The sequence below is a fragment of the Anthonomus grandis genome, chromosome 5 (assembly GCF_022605725.1).
Source record: "Anthonomus grandis grandis chromosome 5, icAntGran1.3, whole genome shotgun sequence".
In the NCBI taxonomy this organism is placed as follows: Eukaryota; Metazoa; Arthropoda; class Insecta; order Coleoptera; family Curculionidae; genus Anthonomus; species Anthonomus grandis.
In genome coordinates, this window is record NC_065550.1 from 7,872,726 (window position 1) to 7,899,196 (window position 26,471).

General features: G+C 33.3%; 1 protein-coding gene and 1 long non-coding RNA gene across 6 annotated transcripts in view; one reads left to right on the plus strand and one right to left on the minus strand.

Annotated features, from left to right (window-relative positions):
* The window catches only part of LOC126736795 (protein UBASH3A homolog), an 82,504-nt gene extending 69,259 nt beyond the window's left edge, over positions 1-13,245 (minus strand). Inside the window, exon 1 of one of the 4 annotated variants that reach the window (XM_050441344.1) lies at positions 12,920-13,245. In XM_050441344.1, the coding sequence (XP_050297301.1) occupies positions 12,920-13,026 (107 nt within the window). In that variant the 5' untranslated portion in view covers positions 13,027-13,245. The remainder of the gene's footprint in view (positions 1-12,919) is intronic. The other 3 variants (XM_050441345.1, XM_050441346.1, XM_050441347.1) reach the window with 3 other exon arrangements.
* On the plus strand, positions 7,130-12,130 carry LOC126736807 (uncharacterized). 2 transcript variants are annotated; one of them, XR_007660782.1, is made up of 7 exons: positions 7,130-7,251; positions 7,305-7,384; positions 7,478-7,591; positions 10,213-10,287; positions 11,478-11,571; positions 11,628-11,728; positions 11,792-12,130. It is a non-coding gene; the product is annotated as an uncharacterized LOC126736807 (long non-coding RNA). The 2 variants fall into 2 exon arrangements; XR_007660781.1 differs by having other exon boundaries at positions 11,628-12,130.
* Positions 13,246-26,471: the final 13,226 nt, after the last annotated feature.

Genomic DNA, 26,471 nt, shown 5'->3' on the forward strand with positions numbered 1-26,471 from the left:
ATCTATGTTATTATAAAAATTTGATAATCTCATCATTCTGCACAGTGGAGATGACTGACAACTGTTAGTATTTCTGAAAGGTAAATTAAAAAGATCACTAAGTCTTAATTGCCGTGATGGAACATTAAATCTCAACCCCTGCATCAAACATGGACAATCCACTCTATTATTCAACAGTTTATGCAAAAATAAAAGGTCTGAAATTTTTCTTCTGTTGTCAAGAGTAAGTATACCAAAATGTTTTCTTATATCACCTAAGTCATTAGTAACAATATTTAAATTATCCCTATAATAAAGACACTTTAAAAATGTGTTCTGCACAGATTCCAATCTATTTTTATAAATTGAGTAAATCGGATTCCAAACAACACACCCAAAATTAAGCTTGCTATAAACAAATGCATAATACAAAAAAATATAGGATCTAGAGGATTTCAAAATTTTAGCCTGCCTATTAATAAACCCTAACATTTTATACGCACTTAACACTAAGGTATTAATATGTTTATCAAAAAGTAACTTCTCGTCAAAAATGATTCCCAAATCCTTCACCTCTTGGGTCCTTTTAAGATCAACATTATTTATATTATAATTAAATTGAATTTTTAATTTATTTTTAGTAAATGAAATAAACTGACATTTTTCAATATTTAAAAAAAGGCAATTGATCCGACAGTATTCAACAAGGCTTTCTATATCCTCCTGCAGGAGCTGGCAGTCTTCGTGTGATTTTATAGGTCTAAAGAATTTAAGATCATCTGCATAAAGCAAAAACTCCGAGTGTTTAAAACATTTAAATATATCATTTATAAATATTATGAAAAAAAGGGGGCCCAAATGAGATCCTTGTGGCACCCCCGACGTTACATTAACTATTTCGGAGTTTACGCCGTTTATGCAGACTGTGAACCTTCGATTCGAGAGGTAAGATTCAGCCCATTTTAAAAGAAAACCACCCACCCCTACCAGAGCTAGTTTTTTTAGCAAAATTGAAATGTTAATTTTATCGAAGGCCTTGCTGAAGTCCGTGTAGACGCTGTCAACCTGAATACGTTTGTCCATATTTTTCTTTAAAAATTCAAGATAGGTGAGAAGATTGCTGTCTATAGAACGGTTTGCAAAAAACCCATGTTGTTCAAAAATTAATTGTCTTTTCACTAACTTAAAAAAATATGTATATAAAAGTTTTTCAAATAATTTTGCAAATATACTGAGCTTACTTATTGGACGGTAGTTGGAGATAATATTTTTTTGTCCGTTCTTATATATAGGAATTACATTGGAAACCTTCCACGCATCCGGAAATTGACCTTGTAAAAGCGATTGATTATATAATTTATATAAAGGATATGAGAGTCCTCTAGAACAATTTTTGACAAATAACGAAGGTATGCCATCAGGGCCTGCACCCTTTTTAGGATGCAGATCATTAATTCCTGCTACAACCTCATCCAGTTGAAATTGAATTAAACCTAGATTATGATGTGTCATGTTACTGTTATGGTGATTATTTGATACACTTGGCGCTACAAAAACTGATTTAAAATACTCTGAGAATAAATCGCTAATTTCTTTTGAGGTGGAGGCTTCAGTATTATTATATTTCATAACTGAAGGTAAGCCAGAATTTCCTCTCTTAACAGATACAAGTTTCCAGAAAATTTTATTATTTGTTGATATTTCGTCCTCTAAAAAGGATATATAATTATTAAAATCACGTTTTATTAGCCCCTTAGATCGACTTCTTAAGAGTTTAAATATGTTTAGATCAGATGGGTTTTTATATATTTTCCATTTTTTGTGAAATTTATTTTTTTCCTTAATTACTTTAATAGTAGCTTTTGAAAAATAATAAGGGTAACCACTACTCTGATGGATAAGTGGGACCTTTTCTTTGATTATATCCCTTAAAATATTATAAAATTTACTTAGATTTATATCAATATTAACACTAGTAAGAATAGTATCCCAATAAATTTTAGACATTTCATTATTGATTTCCTCAAAATTTGCCTTTTTATAATTAAAAAAACTATGTTTTGGGTTTCTTAAGGATTTAGGAATATCTAGGCAAAACAAAAATTCAAGAGCAGGATGATGGCTATCCTCTTTGACTGCTGGGGCCGAACATTTCATAATATGACTAATATAGTTTTTATTACAAAGAATTAAATCCAAAATTCTGTTATTATTATTTTTAATAGGATTATATTGCATTAGTCCACTAAATGATAATGTATCTATAAGTTCTGCATGCTCAGCACTTACGGTAATAGGTATCAAAAAATCCTCAGACTTATTTTTCTTTTCCCATGTAACCGAAGAACAGTTCATATCACCACACACCAGAATAGAACTATCACCCACATTATCACTTATCCAGGATAACTTTGAAGAAAAACAAGAATATGCCATACGATCACTTGGCGGAATATAAACGCTACAAAAATACACTGTATTGATTCCGACTTTTAAAGCCACCCATACATCCTCTGCATCACTGAAAAACCCTGGTACACTAACTGCATTAAGCACTTTTTTGGTTGCTATTAACACGCCACCCCCATCCTTCTTTTGTGAAATTGTTGTCTCCCGATCACGTCGAAAGACATTGTACTTATTTAAGTCAAACAGTTCTCCATCAGATATGTTTTTATTAAGCCAGGATTCACTTAAACAAACAATATCAAAGTTCATTCCATCCATAGCCAAAGAAAATTCATTAAGCTTGGTTCTTAAGCCCCTTGTATTTTGGCAATATACGTGAAGAGCCATTTTATTAACAAAAATATCTTAATAAATGAAACATTATAAATATATTACGCAGAGCCATCACCCAACTTCTCCAAAACAGATGAGTTTCCCACAAGAAAAATTCGTGATGTTTCATTTTTCCTCAAGAAGATATTGCCATTCTTGACCCAGACAAATTTAAACTGATGATCCTTAGCAAACTGCTTGACCTCCTTCAACAATATTTTCTTTTCGCTGATTAAGTTTTCATTGATAAATATTGGCTTTTGAGCACTGGCCAGCATTAAACCAGGTCCATTTTTCCCAGTAGAACGAATCTTGGCTTTCACAGCACCCATCACTTTCTCCTTAAAAATGCGGGATGAAAATCGAACTACTATAGGCTTTGGTAGATTTTGATTTCGACTCTGGACACGATGAATAAAATCAATTCTTTCTTCTTCAATATCGCACTGAATAGATTTACCTATATTATTTACAATTGTAATAAGATTTTCATTTTTTATTTCTGGTATCCCATGGATCTCAATATTATTGGATCTGGAAAACTGTTCAAGTGAGTTAATTTTTTGCGTGATTAACAGAGAATCAGCCTTTAATCTCTCGTTTTCCTCTCTCAAGATTTTAATGCATTTAATGCTTTCAGAAAGAGCTTTTAATGTAGCCTCAAAATCTGAAATTTTGTCAGAACAAAATGTAACAGACTCCCGCAGCATCCTCAGTTCATTTTCCAAGCAAACAGCCGACAAGCCCTGTGACGCCGACGAAACAGCGTTTGGCGCACCGGTATTAGTACCATTACCGCGGCCACCGGCGTCGTTGCCGATAATAATCGACTGTCGTCTTGGCGCCGCCGACGCCAACATCGATGATCGCCGATCGCTAGACTCTTGGTCATCACGGTGCCCAGTACGACATGATGGGCAGTTCCATTTTACACCAGAGGTTGGTCGAAATAAATTTACCTGATCCTTTCTCACTTCGCAGCACTGCGCGTTAGCATGGTATACTTGTTTACAAACATCGCATGGAATTCCTGGTTGATTTCTGCTGACTTTAGAATCACAGGCTACACACTTATCCATCATTGCAACTGAAGAATACAAAATTTATAGCAGTTAAAATATACGAAATAATGCGGAGCTCACGAACAACATGTGCAACCACTGCTGTGCACAACGCGACTTGATAGTTTGATAGATATGTTCTATAAATGCTTATTTTTTGGTATATGCGTTATTTTACACAACGTAAATAAATACTTATGGGGTTATTTTGAGTACTTTAAACTGTCAGACATTCCTGTGGCTCAGTTTCTACTAAGTTAAAAAGATTATTTGACTTTAATTTTTTACAAGTGATAAGAAATTATTAAAATATTTATTCTATCCCAAAGCTTTTTGAGAGGATTGTCCATGGCTTTTTGGTGCATCATCTTGGTGTTGTAATTAATGGTAGACAATTTGGTTTTATGTCAAGGAGGTCTACTAAGTTGAATGTTCTCATTTTCAGTGATTTTGTTATCTAGTCTTTCTTCAGATGGATTGTCACGTCCATGCAGTGTATACAGACTTCAGTAAAGCTTTTGACCACCTCAATCATGCAATTTTATTAAGCAACTATAGCCTTACCTGTTCCGTATATACCGTACTGGAAAATCAATATTTACATATAGGAAATTATTGCATTAGAAAAGGAAGTACATATAAAGTATACCCAACTACTAAGGTATGACAAAGAAAAAACTGTATCTCTACCATATGTCGTTCTGATGCTTTTACTATCCCACAATTTTAAACTAGTACAAGACACTATATACTTCATTTTCTAATGCATTTATCAAAAAATTTTTTCTACACGTGGCTATATCAGTTGCTTTTTCTTTAAGCCTTTTCAGCAGCAATACACCTTCAATAGCCAGATTGTTCTCCTCGCTCCACCTGATCTCTATTGAAAGCACTTTGGCCGCATCTGTATGTTTAATGTTAACTTTCTGTGTAATAACTATCCTCATCTGATTCAGAAGATTCGTTTTGATTTTCGATATTATATCCTGTGGCATCTTGTTCTAATCTCTTGTTCCCCCACAGCCCATATAGTAATGTCTTTGCTGTTCTTCGTTCCAAGAGCGGTAAGTTCTTGTCATTGGATTCTTCTTCCCTGGTCACCTCAGGCCACAGTGATGGCCAACTTCTCTGAATATTTTTTGAACTTATGGATCTTCTCCATGATGACTCAAGATTATCTACAGCAGCTTTTAAATTAATCTGCTTTAACAGGACTAGTATCTCTTCTCCCTCATGCATAATAATATGATTAAGAATGCGTTTTCTATATGAGACTTTTATATTCGGAATTAAATCCTAATCCATTGGTTGAAGAATAGCAGTACAATTTGGTGGCAAAAAAAGGACCCAAAAATTAGGATTTGTTAGTCTTGTGAATTTGTGACTAGAGATTTTGTATTGGAAGTGGTATTTTGCGGGTTTATTGGTTAATTGTTAAAGAAAACTATTTGTTTCTCGCTAACTATTCGAATTATATTTAATTCATCTTCAGGGCTCGAAGCCATAGTTCTCTCTTGTCAAAAATCAATTAAAAAAATACATATAGCAGGGATAAAAACGTAGATAACATTAAAGGGCGGTTACATAGAGGAGGGATTACAATTAAAATCTCATAAAATATATAAAATGGAACAAACCAGTAGATCAGAGAAATTCACTACTAGGTGAAAAAACTAGAGAAGAGAAATTTCTCACCTAGTAGTGAACTGTTCCTGCAGCATTGCAGCACGGCATAAACGTTAAACGGCTTTGGCTATTTTTCTACCTGGAGCTGGTTTATCATCTTGATGAAGACCCAAGTGGTATCAGGTACGATGCTCCAAAAAAGTGTGGACTCATCCACATGTTCACTGCTTAATTCCATCTCTGCAACAACCGACCTCTTTCCGAAATTTTTCTTGAAAAGGTATTACAGCGACAACATCACTAGAAAGATTCTCCCCGCAGATCTTCAAGAAACAAATTCCATGTCTCAACTACAATTTATTTAGCAATCCAGAACTTGCCAAAAAGTCATTTTTGCCTGTTATTTGCTCATAAAACTGTTTAGCTTTACTTTGGAAAATTTCGGAAGAAATAGGTACATGGGCGACGCGTTGTTGCAGAAACCAGTATATAATGCAACTTCAACTTTAGGTTGCTTTGCTTATTTAATAATTTTTCTCTTTCCTAAAAATATAAATCATAAAACGTTAAAAGCCTATTGAAAATAACATAATGTTGATATATGTCAGCTATTCCTTAAGATGATTTGGATATAAAATTTCTTATTGTGTCCTTATTTTTCTTATATCAAATACTGTAGTTTTTGGACTGGCAAAATTTTCAGCAATTTGATGTGTACTTTTTCCCGCGTCCAGGCCATCTAAAATTTTAGATTTCTATGCTAGGGCCTTATGCAATAGTTGTATTGAAGCCATAGTGCATATCTATTCTTGCCAAACTGTAGAAAATATTGAGACATCGCACACTTGATTTTGATCAATGTCAATGTTACCACTTTCCAAAATGTTTGTGAAGATTTCTCCAATAGATTATTTTACTGTCCTGAAGTTAATGGTGCACCTTTTTAATATCTTTTGAAGTAAAATAAATAAATAAATAAAATAGTTATATTCTGTGTTATCTAAAGTTTAATTATTTTAAATGTAAATAAAAATGTGAAAAATAAGATTTTGAAATGCTGCCATTTTGCTATGGGTAGAAGTAATTACTTAATATTCTAGGACCATTAAGCATTCAATGGCAGCTTTCAAAGAATGTATACCATGACTAGGGATGTGAGCAAATTTTGCTGACCCGGTCACGTCACGGTCATATTGAAAATGACGATCACGTCATTTATTTTTTATCAATTAAAATTAATCAATTAAAATCTTACTGTCGCAAAAATAAATGACGGTCATAAAAAATAAACGACCGTCATTAAAAAAAATGACAGTCACAAAAAATAAATTACTGTCACAAAAATATCAGCTGATTTTCAATGTTTACTGCCTTAGACAAGCTGCAACCTGCTTATTACATTGGCTAGGCTGGCTTGCTTGCTTCTTCTCGCGATCGGCGCGTCAATTCAGTCACAGAACTGTTTTCTATTTTGACTGACAGATGGCAGCACTATATGCAAAAAAGTGTGCTTTCTTTTCGTTTCCTGGTAGTTGGCTCGGAATTACAGAAAACATTTAGAATTCATATTTTTGTGCGAGGTTATGATATTTATCCGCATAATAGATTTTCTTTTTATGTGAATAGTGATTAGTTTCTTATTATATACTGTTGTGACAATTTGTGTTGTGTTTTATTATTAAAGAAACAAACTAACAGGACATTATAGAATAGATTATAGTGCTGTAACCTGTGGTAAATTTCCAGATTAGGGTTGCAATTGACAAAACTATTATTATTTGTTTCATAAAGACCTAGTTTTCAGGTAAGATTCTATATACACTCTTTTATTTTAATATTAATGTTTAAAAATTTTAGTTTCTCTATAAATAATCATGTTTTCTACTGCTCCACAGTCTCAGCCAAAAAATGTGTAGCTGGGTGTCTGAATCAGGATGGTAAGAGTCATAGATTTCCAAAAAATGACCCAGAAATATACAATGTATGGATTTCCATTATTAATCCACCTAATTATCATTGTTTATCCTTAGAACAAATCTATAATCGTTTTTATGTTTGCGACTGTCACTTTAAAGAGTACTGCAAAGTGCCAACCAGTAAGAGAAAACTCAAAAGAGCAGCAATACCTACTCTTAACATTGAAGGTAAGTAAATGAATGAATTACTATTAAAAGAATATCTATGTAAATCTTATTTAGTAAGATTTACATATATACTTATGTAAGTTATTTTATTATTTAATTTTTTTCCTTAAATTGTTGGCACAAATTGGTGGCAAACCTAAAATATAGGGACCCATTTTTTTTTTCAATGAACAGGGTTTTCCATATTGAATTTATTGCAATTAAAATTTTCATGTTTTACTTATATATATCTACATATAGAATGATATTACTATTTTATTTTTTAAATAAAAAATTATGTTTTACTAGCAAAAGATCTTTCAAGTTCTTAAGTTTAGTTCTCGTACCACTGGGGGCTTTGGGTATAAAACATTCACCTTGAAAACTGTTTTTTTTTTCTTTTTTATACTAATAAAACAGAATGTTGAGTTATTAAAAATAAATTTTTGATTATTGGGCATTAAAGTATTTTATAAAAAAGTGAAAATTGCTTGTATCTTGTACTCAATATTACCTTTTGGCTGAGGGAAACAAAATAATTTGATATTTTAAACCCCGCATCTCCAACTGGGGGCTTACATAATATATACTTATCTCAAATTGTTGTTTCCGAGAGCAGGTTTTCAAATATTAAAGATAATGGATCTGTCTTTAGTTGATTTTAAAAAATATGAAAAGCTATAGATTTTAAACTTGAAAACAAATGATAAAGCATCAAGTAGGTACTTTATAAAAAAATGAGTCGTATCTTTTAGAGTGATATGACTTAATCCAGAGTTTGAGATGTGGATTAAAACATTCAAAACAATAAAATTTTGGTTTAGGTATCAACTTTATATAGGGATTCATTAAATTATGTTAGGAGAGGTTCAAAATATCTTATTAATTTTTGAGGATTAAGCTTTAATAGAATCATTTCAATTTGCTTTAAAATCGTTTCAGTTCGGATTCTTAAGTAACAAGTGCACCAATGACGCTATGTTGTCCCTCTTTAATAATATATACTCCAGCCTAAACAGTCATCTCTCTACAGCAACAATTTTCTGTGATTTCTCTAAAGCTTTCGACTGTGTAAACCATAATATCCTAATTAATAAATTGCAGCACTATGGAATTAGAGGAACACCTCTCGAGTGGTTCATGTCATACCTGAACAACAGGAATCAGTTTGTTAGGGTTGATTCGATGACGTCTTCGCGCAAGCCAATAGAATGCGGGGTACCTCAGGGCTCAGTTCTAGGCCCTATTTTGTTTCTTCTATTTATAAATGATATTGCTAATCTGGACATAAATGGTAAAATTTGTCTCTTTGCGGACGATACTAGTTTTTCTTGGAGCAACTTAAATATGGTGGCTCTTCGTAGAACCATATCTCGTGACCTAGTCACCATTAAATCGTGGTGCGATTCAAATCTCTTGTGCCTTAACGTCTCAAAAACTATAAGAGTACTTATAGAGTATTATCATTTAGCGGTGCGTTGCAACCTTTTGTAATTAATAACAACAGAATGGAGGTCGTTGATTCCGTAAAGTTCTTGGGACTGATGGTAGACAACTTTTTAAAATGGGATATCCACATCGATTACTTATCCAAAAAATTAAGTTCTGCATGTTTTGCTCTGAGATCAGTATCCAGGGAGCTAAGTTTGGCAACGGCTATAACAGTTTATTATGCCCTGTTTGAGTCGCACCTCCGATATGCCCTTCCGTTTTGGGGTACGTGTGGTGCGACTCAATTTGAACGCATATTTAAGCTACAAAAGAGAGCTATACGCTATTCATTAAGACTAAATTACAGAACTCACTGCCAGGAATATTTTAAAAAATTTAAAATACTAACTCTTCCTTCCTTATTTATATTTGAATCCGTCTGCCTAATCCGCAAGCACTTATCAGATATGTCAGAAAGGCCATTTCACAATTATCCTCTTAGAAACGCAGAGTACGATCTTTACTACCAACCTCCCGATCAGAACTAGTTAAACGATCCATTCTTTACAATGCAAAAAAAAATGCACAATCATCTCCCATTTGAAATCAAATCAATAACAACTTTTTCCAAATTTCGGAAAGCTCTGAAATCATACTTGCTGGGGAGAGCCTTATACACAGTAAACTAAATAATTAATGTTATGTAATTTTAAGCACGCGCTTCCTAAACACTGGTAAATTTGTTTATGTTGTTATGATAATGTACATAAATAATATTCGTATATTATATAAACAAATTAGTAGTTTGCTAATAATGCTTTTGTAAACAACTGCCTTTTGCCGACTTTGTATACAAGTGAATGTATATATATTTTATAGATTTTAAGGAAATGTGACCTAAACAATTTATAAAATTGTTAAGTTTTTTGTATGTTTTGTTGTATTTTTTATTTTTATATATTTGTATTTTTTGTTTTGTCTTTGTGTATATTTTGTTTGTATGATTTATTTAAATAATAGCTTTGTCGACAAAATTTTTGAAAACATTACAGCATTGAAAACATTTTTTGTAAGATTTTTTATATATGTAGATCTTATTTATAAAAATAAATTAATTTTAACATCTTGATTTTGTGAGAGTAAAAATTATTTACATTAATTTATATCATCTGGGAAGCAACTTTATATTTAAAGCAATATTTATTTTTTAGGGTATGGTGCTTATAATGCTGAGCTATTATTAAGCAATAAAGGACATATAATAAATGGCATATATTATGCAAAAGGTAAGATTTCTTCAAAATTCAGAATAGAATATATTTATATACATTTTTGATATTTTCTGCATATTTTTTATCACTTCTAATATATGAAATGGCTTAAATATATGTTTTACATAATGATTATTAACTGATGATGACATTAACGAATTAATGTTATAATTATTGAAATATTTATTTTTAAAATTAACGTAAATATTAATTATTGACCATGCTTTTAAATTAATGCATTTTGATACCTAATTATGTTTCAATTAGATTTCGATTTTGTTTATATTTTAATTAAAACCTTTTCATTTTACTTAACATTTGTTAAAATAACAAGTACTGCATCTTATATGGAAATAATTGCTATAATAGAAAATTCCAACAATCAAATAGATATTGAAAAAGTACCGTTACAAATTTTACCTAATGCCTCAAGGAAAAAGGAATCTGCTAAGAAACGTGAGTATACTTACATATGTATACATTTATTATATCTATTTTATATAAGTCATTTATTATTATTATATTTATTTATTTTTTTCTCCTCACTAGTTCTTATTCGTTTTTTTTATTGCCAATTTTATTGATATTCCTTTAAACAAATGCATTATTTGAATATTTAAAAAATATGTTTTTAGGTCTTGAAAAAAGAAGGTTTTCATTAAAAAGTTTAAGTGTTCATCGTTCCATTGAGTTGACACCAAAGGCCAAATAATTATATACCAATGTTAATTTGGTATATAATTTTTTATATGTTGGAGGAGTGAAATATATGGAATGAAAAAAAAAATTAAATCTTACAAAGAGAGAATAGGTATTGCCGAAAAATATGTCAATTCCACAGATTTTAAAAACCTCTTAAAACATATTAATAGTCCTACTTACAAATTCATTATAAAATGAAATTATAAAAGTCACAGAAACGTACATGTATCAGAGACAACTGTTTTTTTCTGCATGTATGTTATTTAGTAGTATGTTATGTATTTGGCATAGACATAATGCAAAATAGACAATACTTACAAAAGGTCGCCAAGAAATGATAAGTGAAAATTCACCTCCATATTTTTAAATTTAAAATATAATACCGTGTAAATGCATATTATTATGTAGTACTTATTGATTTTAAGATTTTTACTTATTTTAATAAATATTTTGTTAGTTCTATATTTGAATTTTATTTATGTTTTTGATAATGTCTTTTTCAGATCGTTGATTGAAATAATAATAAGCAACAAAAATTAGTTGACAAGGATAGACATGTCAGACAGGTGTATTCTAGGATAGAACAAAATCGTTTAGGTATTAACATGATTATGTTAATTTTAAGAAATATGGAAAAAACAGTATTATTCTAGAAACTATTCCCGATGCCAATGAGGAACCGCCTGGACCGTCAAAATCACCATTACCCTCTACCTCCACCTCTAAAACCTTACTTGATAATGGAAATGAACATGTAAGCTGTACCAGTGACCAAGAATAATAATAATATAATAATAATTTCTTTATTGCTTTCAAGATCTAATTAAAATAGACAATAGCAATATCACAAAACAAACAAAATTAAAATTTGATAACATCTACACAGTACATACTGCTAATAAAAATAGTAAGAACAAAAAAAACAAAAAGATAATGTTGGACATAATAATGGGTGCATTACCTTACCACTTGTATCTCAAGAAGGTAGTACCACTGACGAAAGCATTAGTCTTATTGAAGAGTTGGAAGGTATACTTTCCAAATCTCAAAATGAACTTGATATTAGCTTCAGTGATATCTATAATTATGACACTGAAGAAAAAGAAGAAAATTATGAATTTTAGTTAAATCCAGTTTTATTACTTTTATTACCTACCTTTATAAGCATTTAGTTTAAATTTACATATTTATGTTATTTTTTAATAATACAACTTTGTTTTATTTATAAATATTTTTTACTATGAAAATTTAATGTTTTGTTTTACATTGTATTATATTTTTTTGTTTGAAATGTGTGTTTTTATTGCTATAATAAGTACCTAGTCTGATATTAAAAATCAGAAAATATAAATGACTGTCATTTTATCACAAAAATAAATGACCCTCATTTTACATCCCTAACCATGACCCCCCTATTAAATTTCTATTAAATTTTATTTTTCAAAATTCTTCAAACTTTCAAAGGCTGCCATTTTGAAGTTTTGCAAAAGCAACTAGGAATTAAAAAATAGTATTTAGGTTAATAATGATGTGTGCTAAATTTCAAATTTTTTTTATAAATGCATTCAAAAGATAAGAAGGGGGGAAGGACAATTAAGAGCTGCACTGTATATTTTTCTTTGACAATGACCAAAATACAATATATAGCTTTGTCAACATGGAAATATATAAATAAAAAGTTTGCACTTATAAGAATAAATCCTACCCACAAGAGCTTATGTTTTTTTTTTGTAATGGAAGGTGGATGCCAATACAAGCTGTAATTAATTAGGTAGCAGGGAATTGTGAAAATTGGATAACTATATGTCCCTTAGCAATAGAGATAATCCAAAAAAGCATTGAAAAATGGGGTATCCATTCTACATTTTCCCTAAAAGGCTGGTTGAGAGTAAAATAAGTATTAAATTAAATGTCTAAGTAATAAAATAAGGAATAGATAACTTACGCTCTATGTCTAGGGAAGCCCATTTGTAACAGTATTTGCAAAGGGCTCAAGCTTTGCTTGGATATTTTAGTAGGTGTTGGGTTTTTTCTGGGAGGCAAGGTGGCCATTATGACCCTACTTAAAATCTTGTTTATTACTAAGTTAACAGCTTGTTAACTCTTTCCAATCTATCCTATCTGAATAATTATATATAATATGTTTTGAATTGAACTATAACGTTTAAAATTCAAATTCAAATAAGAAAGTAAACAAGGCTAACAAACACAACATGCTGCCTAAACTAAGCCAGTAAACCCAGGAGTGGGGATTTGTTGATCAACAAGGATTTGACTTGTGCGTCTGTGGGGGTAGATCTGATGTTTGCTTGCTAGAAGTCGAGAACACAGCATATGTCGGTCGCAAGCGACCTATTTCATTAAGGTGATTTTACATGCATCCGTTATATGATCATAAGCCGAGAAGACTGGATGGAGGAGAGTTATCACCTATTTTGCCCCATGCATCGCACTGGCACAGCCGACTTTACTCAAGCCGCGAAATGATAACATCGGCAACATGGATTTCAGATCCGTTTTCATTTCAGTTCTCATGGAACTTAATACAGATCGTTTGAATTCCTCTTTTAAATTTGAGTTTTAAATGTAAGTGAAATTTCGGAAACAAAAGTGAATGTAGTTATTATTAAGAACTTACTAAGTCTTAGTAACATCTCCCAGCCAGTGTCGGTGTGTTATATACTATAAAAACAGTAATAAATGGTTATAAAGATAAACACCTTGTTTGTAAACAGAAACGCATTTAAGTGGGTCATTGTGCTATTTATCGATTTTCAAGTTTATTTTACATATCACTTTTAAGATTTTTGTGTTGTGTTCTTATCTGTGTGATTTGGGATTTTTTGTGAATATCTTGCGTTCCACTAAAACTAAAAACTTATGCTTAAGAGCCAAGGTTAATGCTTTATTCACATAAAAAAAATAAGTTTTGTTTTATTTATAAACATATTTGGAGGAAATCTGGTAAGGAATACGCATAGTATTAGTAAGTATAGGTAAATCTATTAGCTTTATTTATACAGGGTGTTCCGTTGATCATGTTACAAACTTCTAGGGCAGATAGAAAACGTCAAAAGAAAAACAAAAGTTCATATAAACATGGGTCCGGAAAAGCTTCCTCAGGGAGCTAGAGCTCTTTGAAAATAACCTTTAAACACTAGTGTTTTTTTAATAGCTCCACAACCAATTTTGGGAGGTAAATTATTGTTAGTACGTTTATTCTTTTGAACCTACTAAATAAAAAAAATATTTACCAGGGGCTTCAGAATCAGGGGGGTATTTGGTAAATTTAGGCCCATTTCTTTAAGACTTCAATTTCTGCCCGTTTGGGCATTAGATTATGATGTTTCTATGCTTTTTACATAAAAAAGGTGCTCTTAGTAAAAGTCGGAAAATATCACCGTTTTTGTGGAAATTGACTAAAACCAAACTAAGATACAGCACCTGAATTAATTATTTTAATAATAATAATAATAATGCTAATTCATTGCCACTGTCAGTATTTTTTAAATATGTCACTGTCAGTATTTTTTACATGATATTAATTCACTTTTTATTACGGTTAAGTAATGAAAGATTATACTTTTGCTGAATACGCCGATATGTTTTTAATTTATGGGGAAGTTCGATGTAATGGTAGAGCTGCTTCTCGACTATATGAAGAGCGGTTTTCCGAAAGGCGAATATCCCAGCTCACACACTTTTTGAAAGGGTCAATCAACGGCTCAGGGAGACTGGCTCCGTTAAAATAAAACGCCAAGATAATGGCGCGCAAAGGAACATCCGAATCCCGGATTTTGAGAAAGAAGTGCTTCAGCGATTTGAAGATAACCCATCAGTAAGTACTCGAGCAGTAGCTGATGCGATGCATGTAAATCATGTTAGGGTATGGAACGTTGTTAATGAACAGCTTCTTCGGCCCTACCACCTGCAAAAGGTGCAATCATTAGAACCCAATGATTTTATGCCCCGCGTGAATTTTTGCCAGTGGTTTCTTGACCGGTACAGAAGAACCTCAATTTCCAAAATATGTTCTTTTTACTGACGAGGCTTTATTTACAAAAGAAGGCATTTTTAATTCTAAGAATAATCATGTTTGGAGTGAGGAAAACCCTTATGGTATTCATTTTAGGAGCTATCAACATAAGTTTTCGGTCAATATGTGGGCCGGCATTGTTGGAGAACGCTTAATTGGTCCAATTATGTTGCCGCCTCGTTTAACGGGAAATAGTTATTTTAAATTTTTTAAGAAATGTACTGCCAGAACTATTAGACGATCTGCCCCTAAATATACGACAGAACTTATGGCTACAACACGATGGAGCACCAGCTCATTTTTCACTTATTGGCCGCGAGTTTATAAATGAAAATTTTGGAAGGCGCTGGATTGGCCGCGGAGGCCCTGTCACCTGGCCAGCGCGCTCACCAGATTTGACACCCTTAGATTTTTTTTTCTTTGGGGGCATATGAAAAGTCTCGTATATGAAACTTTAGTCGAGTCAGTCAAGTTTATTTTTGTAATACCAATCTTTAATAAAATTTGTTTACGTTTCTAAAATTGTTAATTTGTTGGTTTTTTATTACACTTAAAATCATTTAAACATTTTATGCTTCAAGGTAATTAAAGTGACAGTTAATTAATTTGAGTACCAATTTATCAAAGTGGCTACCTTAACTTTTTTTAAACATTTATTTTTTATTTACGCCAGATTTTTTTTTAATTGTTTATTAATAATAATAGGTAATTCATTTTTGTATCTCATAACTTGCTTTTTGTCAATTTTTTATGTAAAAAGCATAGGAACATCATAATCTAATGCCCAAACGGGCAGAAATTAAAGTCTTAAAGAAATGGGCCTAAATTTACCAAATACCCCTCTGATTCTGAAGCCCCTGGTAAATATTTTTTTTATTTAGGAGGTTCAAAAGAATAAACGTACTAACAATAATTTACCTCCCAAAATTGGTTGCGGTAGCTAAAGTAGTTCCGGAGCTATTAAAAAAAACTAGTTTTTAAAGGTTATTTTCAAAGAGCTCTAGCTCCCTGAGGAAGCTTTTCCGGACCCATGTTTATATGAACTTTTGTTTTTCTTTTGACGTTTTCTATCTGCCCTAGAAGTTTGTAACATGATCAACGGAACACTCTGTATATAGGAATTCATTGAAGAATTTTTTTGCTTTTTGAAACATGCCAAGTCCCTGCTGTGTTCTCGGATGTAAATCTAATTACAAAAGTAGTTTAAGAGCAGGGAAGGCAAGTATTTCTGTTTTTGGCTTCCCCAAAGATGAACAACTTAAAATTAAATGGTCATTCGGCCATATCTAGAGATAATTGGGCTCCTACTCAATATTCTATGGTTTGTGCCAAGCATTTTGACCCGAATGATATTATCCATGAAGATGATTATCTTTTACCTGATGGCACACTCACTAAGATTAGAGTTAAAGCAAGATTTCTTTGCTCAGCAGTGCCTCAAATTTTTCCAAAATAACCTGCATATTTAACAAAAACAGTGCCTCTTCCTATAGAAAGTCCAGACGAAAGAAATAGTGAACTACAAAAACGTAATGAACTTGCCAATGAAGCCTTTAAGCAACTTGATTTCATAACAAATTTTCAAGATCTTATGAGTAATTATTCCCAAAAAATTCTAATATCTGACCTGTGGAATGTAAACATTGTTGGGAATACAGAACTATATTTCTATACTTTAAATTTGAATGATGCTTGTATAAATATTATTAACAAATATCAATAGATAGCGACGAGTTGTCCCAAAATGATCTAAAATGGATTTTACCTTTCGAATTGAAATTAAGTAGGTGGTCTCAACTCGAAAATCTATTAATTAGGTATAAGTCTTCTGATTATTGTGAGCTTAATTAACCGTACTCTTCATCTCTAGAGAAGTTTCATGACTTCATTAACCAAAATTCAAATTTCTTAAAACAGGCGTTAAGTTTATTGGAAAGTTCTGATTCACACAACTTAGAGGATGAAAAAGCTAGTGACATTTGTAATCGAGTAATACTTTAAATAGACCAAATAACTTTACTTATTTTAAAGCAAAAACGTTATTGCCCATCAACTATAGTAATGTCTTTTATGTTATATATTATATCCCCTTGCGCATATGAATTGCTTAGAGATTATTTTAATTCACCCACCAAGAGGTACCTACAGTATCTTTCTTCTAGCTTTGATGTGTCACCAAATTCTGACTTAAATAAGACTAACGACACCACTAATTATTTAAACATTGTATCCACTTCTTTAGCACCCACTGAGAAAGTTGTTAATTTATTAATTGATGAAATGTATATAACTAAAAGACTAGGCTATAGGGGTAAAAGTCTAATATTGCATTTATATAATTATTAACGGCGCCTATACATATTTAAAACAATAAATCAATCACATAAATAAAATATTCTAATTTGTAAATAAAGCAAAATCAAAATTGAACGTCCATCTCGGCAGAGCCGCGCATTCGAAGCGTAAACGGATCCACCTAAACGGATCCGAATCTCCCACGTGGTGCGACGTTGCCAACTGTTATTTCGCGGCTTGGGTAAAGCCGGCTGTCGCACTGGAGCCGATCTCTTAGCTCGTTTTCTCCAATCTCACACGCGTCTCATCGTCTGTCTCTTTCCCTCCCTCGTTTCTTTGCCGGGCCTTAGAACCTTGGGCGATTTACGGAACACTGAGAAAGCTGCTACTCCTCGACATATAAATGGCGGTAAGAGAGCGAAATTACCTCATCGAGACTACACGGACTATTAAGCATCTGATATATCATATAAAAAGCGGTCCTTTTTTATGGTTCATTAGCTTGCAGAGGCTCTCTTTTTACTTCTGCAGAAAAACTTGAGAAAAAGTTACATTAATTAAATTTTGCAAAAAACCTTAACAAAATTGATCAGTTCTCATATTTCGCACAAAATTTATCCAGGTGTTTAGCTCATTAGTTGTGTCTCTCTCTTTTCATTTAGGTGTGCTAACGTGGGACAAAGGAAAATTCCTAAAAAAGCAGTGAATTATATTGTTGTAAAAGAACTGAAACATTGAAAAAAACCTTTAAAAAAAAGCAAAAACATTTAATCGAACATAGACATTGGCGATATTGCATTTGCATAAGTAGTTATTGCAATAAACAGTTCTATTTAAAAATCTATGTAGGTGAAAATAGAATATTTTAGTCCTCATTCATTCATGCCCAATTCAAGGAGGGGCCTTAAACCAGATGCTATACTTTCAATTAACCTCCCAGGCTTAATATAAGGTAAGTTAGAATGGTCTTTAACAAGTGACCCCACCAGAGGTGTAAGCTTAAGCTTAATTTAATGATAAACTGAGTGCTTAAAATAAGCTTTTTAATTAATAATTTACCTTTATCGTAGTAAAAAATGTTTATACTAAACTTAGTAATGTATCCCTTAGTATGACCCGTCTGTTGTGTGGCCAAATAATATTTTGTATGATACATTTGAAATCAATAAAATAATGTTTATTTACATAATAACCATTTGAAGACGTCTTTTTTCAGACCACGATTATGAAAAACTGAACACTTTAAAGCAGCAGCCGACAACATAATATGCTGATTAATTAAAAGGTAAACACTGCACCCAGGCCTTCAATAATACTTTAAACTCCTAGAGGGACAGTATGTCAAAGTGGGGTAAGATTTCATTTTTTAAATGATTTTAAGAATTAATACTTCTAAATATGCTTTCTATTCCTAGACATTCAAGTCCAAAATAAATTACCCAGTGAAGCTCAATACGCAGTAGAATTCCTCTTGTTCATGTATAGACTTTTTGACAGCCTCTATGTTAAAACTTACTCTAAATTCGACGTCAAACTTGAGAGAAGAGCAATTTCAGCAGTTTCAATGCTTGAGCAATTTTGGATTCTTTGAAATTTTCAACGGCAAATGGAAAAATAGTAACTTGGGTAAAATTTACTTTTAATATATTTACTTATTACCTCTGCTAATATATTGCTAGTTATATATTTATTATATTTACTAAGCAACATTACTACTGTTGGGGCGGAGATGTGTTGCGACCTGAATCGTCGCTTACTACGATGCACGGCGGAACCCATCCTCTCGAGTGTCTGCCTGCACGTCGGCACAGCTAGTACGGCAGGACACTTTACTTAACGCCTATTAAATGGCACTCTAACTTGTTCGGTGCAATCTCACGGTATTATTGGACCCGTGCCGAACATTTGAATGGTACCGGACCTAACAAGTGTGTTTTACGAAGTCTCCAGGAAACCAAGCGAAACCCTGGACTATGAAACGTCTGTAAGGGGGCACTGCGGACGCGGACCTCTTTTTCTCCTTTCTCGTGGGATCTCTCATGGACTCGAGTAAGAATAAAAAACCACCAGATGCTGCTAGATCTTCTAGGGCGGGGTAACCCGCGGACCGTCCAAAAGAAGAGAGAGCAGTAGCTTGGATAGCTGAAAAGCCAAAGAAGTGCCAACGGAGAAGGCGCAGGAGATAGAAGGGACCCAAGAGATCATACTCAGACTCGATTACTGCATCGTCAACCAAACAGGTATCAAAGCGTTTCAGGAGCACCAACGTGCAGACTGGCAACTATAGGGACACTGTGGCGGGTATCAATATGGCGGTAACAGACCATAGGCATCCAGAAACACTTCTAAGCCAGGAACAAGGTAGACTGATTCAGAAAAAACTTGAAGAGGAAAAGGAATCTCTAGCGTCAACCAGCCAGAATCTAGTCCAGTTCTTGGGGGCGTCGTTTTCCGCAGGTGTCTTATGGATGACCTGCGCGACCGCGCATACTAAGGAGTAGCTGTCAAGTACCACCGGTAGGCGGAAGAACATGTTGGAAGGGGTTGAGTTTCAAGATATTGAGGCCAAGGACCTTGCCAAAAGACCAAAGATCATTGGCTGGATCTCCGACTATACTGAAGAAGAAAGGGTCAGGATCCGTCTTAAGGCACAGAACCCGGCCTTAAAGACGGAAGACTGGCACCTCCTGAGCCGCAAGACAGAGGAGAAAGGACAAACCCTCGCCTACTCAGTGGATGCGGTATCGTACAAGGCCCGGGAGAAAGCAGACTTCAGGTCCTACTACCAACTGCAAAAGGTGACCCTCAAACAACTAAACCCAGAAAAGCCCAAAGATGAGGGTCGTACAGATCAACCTGCACCGCAGTAGGACAGCATGGACAATGGAGTCGCTTGATATTGCCCTAACTTGCGTCACTGTCGGTACTAGTTTTTTCAGTGGCTCTGGGGTATGGTACTCTGGAAGAAGATAAAACTGAACTAAAGTTGGACGATGACGCTGTTGGAGCAAATGATGTTGAAGTCAATAGAAATGGTGTAGGCTCTGCTCTTTTAAACTGTTTTCCGAACCTAAAAATACATATGTATAATAAGGGTCAGTTTTTATTATTCTTAATTTTAGTTCTTATTTGTTTTAAGAAGGTATATTACTTTTTTTAGAAAAAAAAGGCGACGGTAATGCGGTAAATAATTAAAAGTAGTATTAAAATTAACATAAAACCTCTGAAAGAGTCAGATATCGAAAAATAGAAAAATCTTTGATTTAAACCTAAAACATTTTTGTGTCTAAAGTTTTGATAGAAAAACTTACCCGATGTTAGCTTATTTAGCAAAATGTACTTTTGTATCATAATAAGTAGAATGTAGCCAATTGGTTACAATATTTAGCTATACTATTACACTTATTTAAAACCAAATAGCAATTTCAAATTTTGCCTTTTTGCTTGTGTCTTAATATTTATAGTTAGTGGCTTAGCAAAGGACTATTGGTGTCTTTTTAAAATACTAAAAGCCCAATATTTTTCTAGTAAATTGTTATTAAATGTGGAAACAACTTGTCCTTTTTTCTGGGAGATATTTTGTCATCATTCTGAAATTTAAATGAAATCCCATACCATTTTATCACATTTCGCTACTACGAACAGTATTCTCTTAATTTTAATTATTTAAGGTCCCTTAGGAAATTTTAAATTAAGTACCTGCTTTTGGTAACTAAGGGTTTGTTGGCAATTTCTATAAGTTCATTTATTTCCTAATATCTTGTAACAAGCAGATTGCCAGATGTAGTATTTGATATACATCATGATATGCCTACTAGTTTTCTGGTAACTTTTGGTTTTTTATTCTTACTTTTAGGCACAGGCTGTATTAGATTTTATACAAAGCAATAAACTTAACATGTAAAATGCCAAAAATCCTTTTTGTGTGTTTTTTTATGTACCTATTATTTAATTTGCTTTAGTTTTTTTGTTTTATAATCATACACATTATTTTTTGTCCAAGGGTATATTGATCAAATGATTAAAACAATAGGTCAAAAAAATATCAGATCAGCATAATACGAATAGTCACACTATTTATACGCAGATCATTTATAAACTCATCGGTACGAAAAACAGAGCACTTACATTTTATTTATAATTTCTTATTATTTTTTTTTAAATGTTTAGTGATGTGGTATTATTTTAAACTTATACACAAATAACACCATACGTTCTAAGTAATTTTAACAACAATATACCATTTATCAAAAAAAACTTTTTTTTATACCATTACGAAAACACATAAATTAATAGTTTGCTAAAGAAACCTTAAATTATAAAAAAAAATAAAACGTATTTCTAAAAAATTGCAAAGGAGTATTTTTAATATCAACTATTCTCAAACATGTTTAATTGAGTTTGCATCTGGACTTAACACTAGCCAATCTAAGACAGGAATGTCCTATTCCTTCATTGTTTAATTCCTGAGTAATTCTTGCGGTATAGTCTGGCCTAATCATGCATCAGAATAAATTTATTTCAAAAAAATTAACATAAGGAATAAATAAATCTCACAGAATTTTATTAATGTGCCTCTTGGAATGACGTACAGCCCAACAGCGTGCCTCTAGAGAAATTCCAGCCCAAACCGTAAGTGAACCCGCTTGGTAACCTACCGTATGATTAAAGGTACATTCTGCAAAACATTTTTATGGTATTCACCATACTCTTTCCCGACCATCTGGGACCGTAGGTTAAATCTCGACTCATCAGTGTAAGTCATTTTCACCCCAGTGTTTATGATTTCTGATAAATTGGAGCATAACAGGATGACGTCTAAGTAGCTCTGGACCTGTCGCGGGTTTATGACTAGCAAAATTGGCTTCACCAAGTCTTCGTCTAACGGTCCATTCGCTTACATTGGTATTCCGTATGCAATGAAGTTGATATCTGATTCCTACTGCTGTAGCATGAGAGTATCAGAGACTTTATTAGATGATAAAGTGATCATCATGAGGATTAGTCCTTCGTTGAAGACCAGATCCAGGTCGCCTAGTGTAACCTGCCGTTTTCAAAAATCGTGTTTAAATCTGCCTGCTAAGACAACTATCTTAACTCCTAAATAGTGGTTTTGTATTATTATATTATATTTGTATTATTATATTGTATTATAATTTATTATACTATATTATATTATATTACATTATTTATATAACTGCTTAGATTCATCACAAATTTTTTCAAAATTTATTTTTTTAATAATTATATTTGTTAAACAAATGCGGTTATTATTATTAACATATGCGGTTTATGTAGCTTCTGCTTTGAAGCATTATCAGTGAATGAAAGTATTTACAGTCATTACTAAGTTTAACATTTTTACAACTTTCCTTAAATTGTCATTTTAAATGAAAGAGTCCTTAAAATTAGTAAGATCATAAACCTTTTTCTTTTTCTTAAAGGATAATTCTACCGGGTGGTAAAGTGAGTCTGCTAACATAAACGTGTGACCTGGTTCGAAATATTTAAATTCTAGTGTTGTCAAAGTTAGTTCATTAGAATTAATTATATATATATATATATATATATAAAAGATAATAGCGACCAATTTTTATTTTGCCAGAAACATTGGTCCAACCAAATCACAATTTTTCTTAAATTTCTATTAGCTAAATGAAAAGGAAAAAAGGTGGAAATAATGTCATGCGTTTATCGTCATGGTATTCCCTCATGCCATATGATAGCCTATGGATTATTATAGCCGCTTTTGGTCCCACCAGGTAGGAAAATTGCATTAAAGGCAATCATACGTAGGGTGAATATGATTTCCTTAAAAGTGTCCAATCGTGGCAGCACAATCAGAAGAAGCAAAGCATATTCTTTTCTTGCTTTGCAAGCCTTTCTTTTATTTTAATAATAATAATAAAAATAATAAGCTTTATTTCCAACAGGTTACAAAAACCCAGTTACAGGAAAATGAATTAAATATATAAATAAAAATGCATAAACTGTATTAGATCCATGCAACTAAACTATAAAAGAATTCCTATATAATAGAAAAAGTACTGAGTTTGAGAAAATAAATAATAAAAAATCAACACTAAATTAGGATAAGAATCAAGAGTTAATTTAAATCCAAAGTGCAGAAAAAAAATGAGTAAATAAATGTATTCAAATTAAGAACTAAGTAACTAAGAACTAAATAACCTAGCCTCCCCCACCGACCATACGCAGGTGACAAATAATCAAAATAAGTGCCAGATTGTCATGGTGAATATCATAAGAATCAGCAATAGTGTTCAAGTTTTGACACATAAAGTGAATAGGACTCTGGTACGGAATGTTAAACCTGACTGTGTCCAAGTTAAAAGCTGGACACTGTCTAGATCCTGGACGTCGTATATGAAAGCAAAACCTTTGCAAAACTTGATGGGCAGTCAATTTTATGTTTAAGTAAATTAAACAAGAATTTCACGGAATGCATTTCTCTCCTCTTCGCAAGTGACCGTTCAGTCTACCTAGAGAGCAGCAGGTTATGGTCAAAACCCCTTGGAGGATAGACTCCATCATCCTTAAATGCCAAACATTTAAGGAATCGCCGTTGGACTGATTCCAATAGGTGAATGTGCTGGTTGTAAATGGGAGACCAAATGAGGGAGCTGTAGCCTGCATCTAACAAATGCATAGTAGAGAGTTTTGGCAGTTGCAGTGTTCGAAAAAAGTTTGCAATTTCTAATAATAAAGCCCAGCATACGAGTAGCTCTAGATACAGTATCTTCGATATGAGGGATAAAAGAAAATTTTTGGTCAAAGGTGACTCCAAGATCCTTAAAAGAGGTAGATCTTGCCAGAGACTCTCCATTGACTGAGTAAATTAAGACAACTGGACTTTTGATTTGAAAGTAGCTAGCCACATTACACTTGGAAATATTAAGGTTAAGCCTGTTCAAACGGCACCAATGGTGTACAGTATTGATGTTCTCTTGCAGTTGACCACAATCTGCTATAGAGTCAATCCTATGAAAAAGCTTTAGGTCATCAGCATATGCTAACCGAGAGCAATTAAGGGTGGAGATCAAGTCATTAGCGAAAACGTTAAAGAGAAGGGGGCCCAAGTTAGAGCCCTGAGGAACTTCAGAGGTGGGTGAAAAACAAGCAGATCTAAAGCGTTCGACCACTACAAACTGAAAGCGGTCAACTAAATAGGAGTTAAGGAGCTTTATCAAGCGACCGGAGAATCCAAACTGGCGTTCAAGCTTATTAAATAGGATAAAGTGGTCAATCTGGTCAAAAGCCTTTTGAAAGTCTGTGTAGATAACATCGATTTGACCTCTATCATGAAGTGCTTCACACACAAACTGAGAAAAGAATGCTATGTTTGTAGTACATTATCGACCAGAAACGAAGCCATGTTGATCGTTGGTCAGCATGGGCTTAACCTTGGGAAAAATTAATTTATATAGAGCCAACTCGAATAACTTTAAGAAATTGCACAGAATGGATATAGGGCAGTAATTCTCTATTGTTCCAGCACAGCCCTTTTTAAAGATTTAAACTTTGGCTGGCTTTCAGATATTGGGAAAAATACCAGTGTTAAGGATCAGATTAAAAATGTGGAGCAGAGGGGCTGTAAGTGCAACAGAGCAGTTCTTAGCTAAGAAACTAGGAATTAGATCTGGGCCAGAGATCATTTTGCTTTTGAGACACTTGCTCGCCGTTATAATGTTGGTAGCCACGAGCGCGACGACGTCTGTGCAAGTTAAGGGAGGTTCAGAAACGACAGGATGATCGCTGGGAAGTGAGTTCGTGTATACACTCCTGAAATAATCCCTAAAAGCTGATACAATGCTGTCAGGCGTATTGTATGATTGGTTAGAAAGCTTCACTGAGCCGGGGATTTGAGACTGATTACGTTTGCTTCGAATAAAAGACCAAAATTCACTCGGATCGGAGGTTATTTTGTTCTCAATACTATGGATGTACATTTTGTAGGCTTGTAAAATTAGAGCTTTAGTTGTCTTGCGCGGAGATCTAAATATCTCTAGAGGATGATTAGACTTGAAAATCTTAAAATCACGAAATGCGACCAATCAGTATCTAGCAGCAGCTGATACAGAAGCAGAAAGTTAGCCTTTCTAAAATTAAATTCCTTTATTCCAGCTTTATTAAGGGGTAGGTTATTGAAAGAGGTAAGGCCTGCATGGAATTCAAATGACAGAGAAGAATGGTAGGTGTCCTCCGGGACAAGAGATGCACCGCTGTTAAGTATATAGATATCAAAGCTTGCAAAGATTAAATCCAAACAGCGAAGATTGTTATTTACCACGTTATTTAATTGCTTATAGTTCAGGAAATCAAAAAAATTACTTAGAACTTGACGTTTACTATTGGGAGATATCGAGTGTTCAATATAACTGGAGATATTAAAGTCTCCCAGGATAATCACATGTTTAGAATAGATTGCATTAACCATGGAAAATGCTTCGAGAAGCGTTCTAACTGCACGCAGTCGATGGAAGGAGGAACGTACAGTACAAAAATATACAGTATGGAATGATTAAATTTGACTCTATATCCTACCAGGTCAATTGCCGGTATTTCTTGGCTGATCGCAGAGAGGTCGAGGGCTTCCGAGGAGAGATGGTTCAGAATCCCCAGTAGAACACCACCACCCCTTGAAGCAGCAACAAGGTCAGTTCTTCAGTCAGATCTGTCAGAACGGTACATTCCGTATGAGTTGGGAAGGATTTCACCATGAAGTATATCATTTTGGGACCAAGTTTCTGTGATGGAGATAATATCATAGCCAGAAGTAGACGCAGCACTAAAGAAGGTATTGGTCTTGGAGCGCATGCCGCAGGTGTTCTGGTAATAGCAAGTAACTAGAATTTTTAAGGAGTGGGAGGAGAAGGGGGTGGTTGGCCTTGGTTTTTTGCCGCTATTAAGGGAATACCATTGCTATACTTAATGAAGAGGTTATCCTCACCACGGCCCCTGCGCAGCCTTAGTTCTTCCTTGACTTTATTAATGTGTTCTAACTGAGCTGGGGTAAGGTCAGACTCACTGTATATCTTTCTTCCTGAGAACTTACTCCTGTTCTTCTGTAGGAATCCGACATCCCAATGGTTCACCAGTATGATCTTAACTGGTCTGCAGCCATTACAGTTGGGTTTTCCAAATCTAG